This window comes from Taudactylus pleione, unplaced genomic scaffold (genome assembly GCF_031769625.1).
Source record: "Taudactylus pleione unplaced genomic scaffold, aTauple2 ptg000845l, whole genome shotgun sequence".
Classification (NCBI taxonomy): Eukaryota; Metazoa; Chordata; class Amphibia; order Anura; family Myobatrachidae; genus Taudactylus; species Taudactylus pleione.
Window position 1 is genome coordinate 2,794,839 of NW_028285247.1, and position 7,731 is coordinate 2,802,569.

At 45.7% G+C, this 7,731-nt stretch overlaps 1 protein-coding gene across 1 annotated transcript in view; it reads right to left on the reverse strand.

The window, feature by feature from the left end:
• LOC148474401 (uncharacterized) overlaps positions 1-4,968 on the reverse strand; it is a 237,928-nt gene extending 232,960 nt beyond the window's left edge. The window contains exon 1 of the mRNA XM_088458633.1: positions 4,274-4,968. Coding sequence (XP_088314759.1) covers positions 4,274-4,460 — 187 coding nt within the window. The 5' untranslated portion in view covers positions 4,461-4,968. The remainder of the gene's footprint in view (positions 1-4,273) is intronic.
• Between the last annotated feature and the right edge of the window lie 2,763 nt (positions 4,969-7,731).

Below are 7,731 nucleotides of genomic sequence, written 5' to 3' on the forward strand. Positions count from 1 at the left end.
AGGACAGCTTTCCCGATAAAAGCTGTCCTTTGTGGTGCCGGGACTTCCAGGTTTATGACAACTTGTGCGAGCTGTGCACGGTGGGGGTAATTCTATTGGAGCCCCCTCGGGGAAGTCTTCCGAAAAGAAGCCCCGATGGCCGCGCATGCGCAAAAGGACTACCGGGTCATAAACCCAAAAGTTCCAACACCGCAGAGGACAGCTCTCATCGGAATCATCATTCATACAGCATTACTAAACACCGCGATCATTGGCGGGATGCATCGCATCCAAAGTGCGATACTTGATGCATCCCGCCCAAAGTCTGAATTACATGTTCCATGCGCAATCACAAATAATCCACGGAATTTTCCCTCTTATATTATGCTCCACAAAATCTTAAATATTTTGCCTCACTTATACTGTAATAGTAGCTACGGAAGCGGTATGATTTACCACCGGACCCCTGCCCGGCGGTTGGAATCCCGACACCAGGAGGCCGGCAGAGGAGGAAATCCCGATCGTCGAAGGGAAGTATTAGCTAACCTATTTCTAACCCCCTAACCCTCATTTAGGGTGCCTAACCCTAACCTTCCCCCCAGTGCCTAACCCTAATCTCCCTCTAAGTGCCTAAACCTAACTCCCCCTTTCCTGCCGCCTAAACATAAGTCCCCCCCCGGGAGCCCTAAACCTAAACATCCCCCTGTGCGGCTGTCCGCAGCGGCACCCGGCATAACTTCGATCGGGATGCCGGGTGCCGGTATCCCGGCGTCAGTAAAATGACAGGCGTCTAGATTTAGATGCCAGTCATTTAACCCTCGCCGGGATAAAGCAGTCGGGAAGCCGGCTGTCGGGATTAGGTCCGCCGGCTTCCCGACTGCATACCATAGCTACAAACGGTCTATTAGCCAAGCACTTTAAAAATCAACTCACATCCCCAAATACAAATGACATATGGCACATTGCTTCCGTGGTGAAAGTAGCTAGACAGGAAACCTGTTTTTGGACCTTGTGGATCATTGTAGAGTCAGAGTACTTCCACCTGGACTTCTGCGTTTCCTTCCATCATGGTCAATACTACCCTGTGCTCTAATTCCCCATTAGACATAAACCAGAATATCCAGTTTTGTTCCTCACCTTGGATGACAATATAGTCCTGGAACCACCACCCAGCCCCAGATTTACCCTCTCCCAGAAAATGAGTCACTCAGGATGATCTTGTTATATTAATTATACCAAGGCTAGTTTGTCTAACCGGTGTTTGTGACTAAGGCCCATATTCAATTAGACGCAATAATTTTGCCGCTGACAGCGGAATCTACTTTCCGCCTACATCACGTGTTTTGGCAGCGGAAACTTATTGGGCTCGTCCCAGCTATGTGCCGTAATCAATTCCACAAGGACGCGAATAGTTGGACTGGCGAAACACAAACAGGCGGAAAGTGCTGTCCAAAATGGGGAATTCAGCCTGAGGCCCCCCCAAAAGATGCACTAACATTGGGGTTCGATATAGAAGCCCCCGATTAGCCCTACTAAAGCTATTTGGGTTTGGTTTTTTTCAGTCATTTGCTTCAATTCAGCATCTTTGCACAAGTGGTGAAGAATAGCATTAAGCAGTTTTGGTTTTTTTTAGAAAAAAAGTCCTGTCAAATTTGGGGTATGTGAAAATGGGTGCTAGCATATTTTAAAGGCTCAAAAGTGAAGTTTAAAAAAGAATGAAAAACGCAACAGTTGCAAGCACCTGCAATCAAAAAAACACCTCCTCCATGCTTGCAGACCCCAAAAATGGCTTTTTTGCTACTTTTTAAATTTGTACCCCAACTATTTACTTTTTCGCCCCCATTTTCAAAGTAATTTTTTGGGATGTTCCACATTTTTTTTAAAGGGATTTTTTGATGCAGTTATCATTTAGGGGGCTGTCCCAAGGATGCAGAGTTATTTCCCCCGCCCCTTTGCACCCCCAAATAGCAATTTTGCACTTCTTCTTGTCACCTATTCAGAGGCAAATCTTTTTTGCCTATTACATTGCATTTTCGTGTATGCGAAAAGTGTGTGCAATTGTATACGGTGATACTTTTCCGCCTGCCGAAATTACATCATCCGCGATACTTTTCCACGGATTCTGACTTTTCGCCGCTAATTGAATACGCTGCTAATTGAATAGTCCGATTATAGTGGATCTGATTCAGTGGTGCACGTAAGTGATTTCAGTCTGCACACGCGTCCATGTCACATGCGCCCCGATGGTTACCGCACAAAGACGCAGATCCATGCAATTTCAGTGGGCATTTCTGAGAGGTAACTGGAGAGTGAATAGCCAGACTTGGGCATGTCTCGGGTGTGTCTCGTTCTGTGACTGCATCCAAAGACACAGTTGCTGTAACCCTCTGCGGTCAAGTTCAGACTTAGAAGTTGCACCTGCCATAGGAAAGGTGCAATCTCCAATGGTCTGTCCGATGCGACAGAGGATGCGGCTAAATTCGCACAGCGGCAGATTAGTGCCACAAGCGTTGGGTGTCTCAATAGGAAGCTCATCAGATGCGGCATTAGCATAAAGCATCCGCCTCTGAATCAGGCCCTGTATATTATTATAGGTTTATGTATAACTCTGTTCCTGTATTTGATGGCCACAAAAATAATAATCTCTGCGTTCGTTTGGATTTCAAACTAGTTTTGTTCTTGCAACATTTTAATCACAAAAAAAAAAAACACTAGATGACATTTTTTTACAGATTTGTAAAGCCTACAACAACCCCATCAATTTACAGGCCAGAATAAGGGGAACCAATGCACTTTTAGCATATTCTAAAACAGTGATGGGCAACAGGGCAAGATGCTACATGCGGCCCTCTAAGCCTTCACTTGCAGCCCCAGCTCCTCCCTGCTTTGTTGTCATATTTGTCTGCTATACTGTAGCTTGTAATGCTTGATTAAACGTCCCGCTGATATGTTATTACAACTAGATCTCTTTCATTAATTAAATGTATTATTTTAACTTCCTACGGAGAGTAATGCTGGCCATACACGGGACGACTGATCACACGATTTGGGCAGTTTCTACAGGTTGGACAGACCAATCAGTTGAAAATAGTTGTATTTTGAGTCTTCTGCGACTCTGAAGCGCATCCCCGCCGTCGTCTAGTTGGATCGCAGATCAGATGGTTTTGCAGAGAGATCTCAACAGATCGTGTAGGAATTGACACACATTATGTGATGTGATTGATCAAATCGTATGGTCTAATGTGAAATAGTTGCATTTTAAATACAAATCGTCCTGTATCTGAAGGGAAGAATTTTCAAGGGAAATTGTACAACTGATCTGACCAACTTTTGAATCTCACTGTGTATGGCCACCTTTAAGCTGGGTACTCATACGGTACGAGTTGTCAGTTGACCATACACACTGAATGATCTAGCGCACGATCGTTCAGTGTATGCAGTCAGCCGTCAGGTCATCCCATCTTCTGTGCAGCACAGCAGAGGGGACGACCCAGATGTCGGCAGCTGGGAGCGCTCAGTAATGCGTACACATTAGAGGATGTGAACAATATGTTGCTCCAATCCGCTGGATCGAACATATCGTTTGATGTGTACCCACCCTTATGCCACGTACACACTAGACCAGGGGTGGGCAAGAAGTGGCCCTCCAGCTGTTGTAGAACTACACAACCCATTATGCTATGCCACAATTTTGCTATTTGGGCATGCTGGGATGAGTTCAACAGCAGCTGGAGGGCCGCTTACTGCCCACCCCTGCATTAGATGATATGTCATCCGATCCGGCCAGATCGGACGACATATTGGGCACATCGACTATTGTGTACCCTCAATGTCATTGACAATGTGCGCTCCCACACGTCATCAGCAACATCATCCGTCGAACCTGCATGCAGATGAAAGTAGAAGTGTTAAAAGCAGTGCAGCACAAGTGTAATGCATGTATATATATATATATATATATATATATATATATATATATATATATATATATCCCAATTTGGTGCAATGAGTTTTTCCCATCCATTTAGTCTAGCCCTGTAAATACTAGTATAAAAACTCTGAAATGATTACGGTCTTTCCTAAGTGGGAACCAGCACTCTCTTCCTGAGAACTTTGAAACTCTACTCTCAGTAGCAGCAGCCTGTCTGAGTCCCATACAGGAGGGGAGGGGGCATGTGGCTGTGCAGCTAATCTACTCTTCCAGACTGGGATGCATTACATGAAAAGTCCTGCCTTACCATCCAGACACCAAATGTGAGACCATGCCCCTGCTAATGACCAGGTGGTGGGTTACCTTGCAGCTGGGCAGACAGAGTTTCTTGCTGCTGCTTGAATTTCAAAGCCTGGACTTCCGATGTCCTAGATCTTTGGAGCATGTAGTTGTACAAGTAGACCCCACTGCCCAGTCCCACCACGGCCAGCAGACAGAAGCCTGTGTGGAGAAGGCTCTTCTGTCTCCTGTTGCAGACCCCAGTCCCCATGTTTTAGCACGCAGGTCCCTCAGCTGTATGAATGCACTTCACTCTGGCATCGGCACCAAAGGCAGGATGGGCACCGCACTGGCGCCAGAGTCCCTTCCTGGCACCAGAATGTGGCTCCTCTATTCCTCCTAGCTTAAGTCATCAGCAGGTTCCACAGGGCACCCTGAGGCGCGACTCATCTCCGCAGAATGCCAGCAGGTGCCAGGCTTCTCCTCAGCTCCCCTAAATCCACAGCATATCTTTGCAGTCACATGCAGAGCCCCTTTCCTGCCGCCACAGATAACTTTACAGATCACTAGAGGGCTGCATGGATCCCATGTCTCCTGTGTGTCAGACTGGTGCTGGTACCGTGCCCTTCTCTCTGACACCCACAGCCCGGATCACGCCAACTAGGAGTCCCTGGCAAAGGCAATCCCCCTCTCACGCCGCCCAGACCGATCCAAAACTTACAACATTTTCAAAGAGGAAGCTCAGCTTCCAGGAGTGAGTGACAGGGGACCGTCCAATGGCTGCTACACACAGACACAGCTTCTTAGAGAGGGAGGGACTAGTGTTCTTAAAGGTCCAACACACCATTTAACTATTTCCACTGTTACTGTAAGTAGGCTGTCAGTGTACTGCACCTGGCACCAGCACAAAATATCCCTTGCTGCACCAATATTCCCTCCCCATTGTTACATTACATACAGTAAGTACACCACAGTAGAATAGATTTCTGTTTAAGAATAATAGCAATAATGAAAAAAGCAACCCAAAACTTGCTGCCTGAGACAGCTACCTAAGGAATCAGGACACCCCATTACAGGCACATCCATAAAGTTGCATCATTCCCTACCTGCCACATCTACTCCCTAGGTTTCTAGGGTAGTGTGGCCTGTGCCATGGCACAGGGCACCGCAGGACAAGGTGCCAATGCTCTATCTGGCACAGGGCACCAAAAAGTCTAGTTACGGCTCTGTTACTAGGTATGGGCATCAGAAGTCCGTCATCGAATGGTGGACAGGTTTACGATATAAAATCTTCCAGGGGCGGGATGCATGACGCATCGCATTCGTGATGTGATGAATCCCAACGCTCTTCACATACATGCCGGAGCTGGTAACGGTATGCATGACGAACACTGCAAAGGACCGCTCTCTCGATAAGAGCGACCCTTTGCGATGGAGGACCTTCCGGGTCTATGACCAAGAAGCCCCTCTGGCGTCCTTTTGCGCATGCCGTGGGGGTTTCTGGGAGAGATCCCTCAGCACTCTCCCGATAGAAGCCCATTAAGAAGAGGGCATTACCCACTGCAACCAAGCTCTGGACTGCGATCATTCCGGGGCTTGGTGCATATGGAAAATAGGTCAAACCCGTATTTTAGGGGTTTGACCACATTTCTACCTTTGCTGCTAACCGCCCCATGTGTGATACGAAAAGTCGACATTCAGAATGTCGACACCAGAATATCAACAGGTTCTAAAAATCAACAATAAGAATGTTAACATGGACATTAGGTTGACAAGCAGTATGTCGACATTCACAAATGGTGTTGAGATTCTGACTGCCTACATACTGAATGTCGACTTTCTGACCGGATCCCAATCTTCCATAGGGATGGCCATCACTGGGTCAATCATCAATGATCATCATCAACAGTGCCATCATTGATTAACATTGATAGCATAAAATCATCAATGGGAAACCATTAATAGTTTGCACCTATCAATAGACAGCCCTGCTATGGTAGATAAGCTCTGTTCCTTTGCACAGATGGCTGAGATGAACAAGAGGTAACACATAGTGCCAAATAACCAAATCATAGCATAATATTTGGGGCTTACATTGCTACCTTTATTCCAATGCCCTATACTGTATATTCCTAATTCTCCAGAAGGGATGTTGTGCTCTGCTTCATACAGGTCAAAAGACCTGGGTCAGCATCATTGTACTTTGCCAGTGTTGCTGCAGCCTGATGACCACACACACACAGAGTGTCAGCAGCATTAATCTTTTTTTCATATTTACCAACATGTAAATAATAATAACCCGACTGATTCTGTGACACCCAACATTGGCTGTGATTTTTCAGAGTGTGCAACCGCATAAGACCAGCACAGCACTATGACACAAAAACAAATGAAAACACCTTAGCAATTATGGGATCAATGAACATTTACTACTGCAAAATCAGGTTGGCAGGCACATGAAGGAGGATTTTACTGCTTGTGTACATTTCTACAGACACACAGATATCTAAATCAGCAATCTGTCATCAATTTCACAATTCATGTGCACATTTTCCAGTTCTATGTTGCATTTTAAATTGATAAATAATTAAATACAGAGAAAATATAACACAAAATGGGCAAAAAAAGGAGAACACAACAGATCAAAAATGAAACTACAGTTTAAGAATAAAAGTACTGTAAGAGGCGCTGTCACTAGTGCTAAACTGAAGCAACGCTAGTTGATATCCCCCCAAAGACAGACGTTTTCAGTGGTATTTGCAAATATTAAGTATCCCTAGGATTTAACATGGAGTGAGCACAGTGGAAATATCTGCTGCAGTCCCTCCATTTCCAGCCACAAAGTCCCTGCAGTCCCTCCATTTCCAGCCACAAAGTCCCTGCAGTCCCTCCATTTCCAGCCGCAAAGCAGCTCCCATAGCTTTAAGATGCACCATTGGATGCATTTTTATATTTTGGTATCACTATCGGTCGCCCCATGCAGAATCTCCGTGTAAACATGGCTGCAATTGTCAGTGAGATATACACACATCTGACAAGCCATTCCCCCCCACCCCCACCCACCCACAACTGCCTTTTCTCTACGTCCTAATTCCTTTTGCAGCTTTCAACGGTAACCATCGGCAGTGTGACTTGTATGCATGTGCAGTATGAAAACATTGGCAGCTTACTGGCTGTCATTGCTATGAGGTGCCTAAATTAAGACCTCCACTCAAAATGGAATGTCCTGCATAAGGCGGTATCCCCCTCAGATATCCCCCTAGTGTGGCATAGTATGAACAGGTGGCACTGTGTGGTATAATGTGAACTAGGAAACTTCTATGGGGCATAAATTGAACTAGGGCACTATTACTGTGTGGTGCATAAAATTAACTAGGGCACTATTACTGTGTGGTGCATAAAATGAACTAGAGCACTATTACTGTGTGGTGCATAAAATGAACTAGGGCACTATTACTGTTGGTGCATAAAATGAACTAGGGCACTATTACTGTGTGGTGCATAAAATGAACTAGGGCACTATTACTGTGTGGTGCATAAAA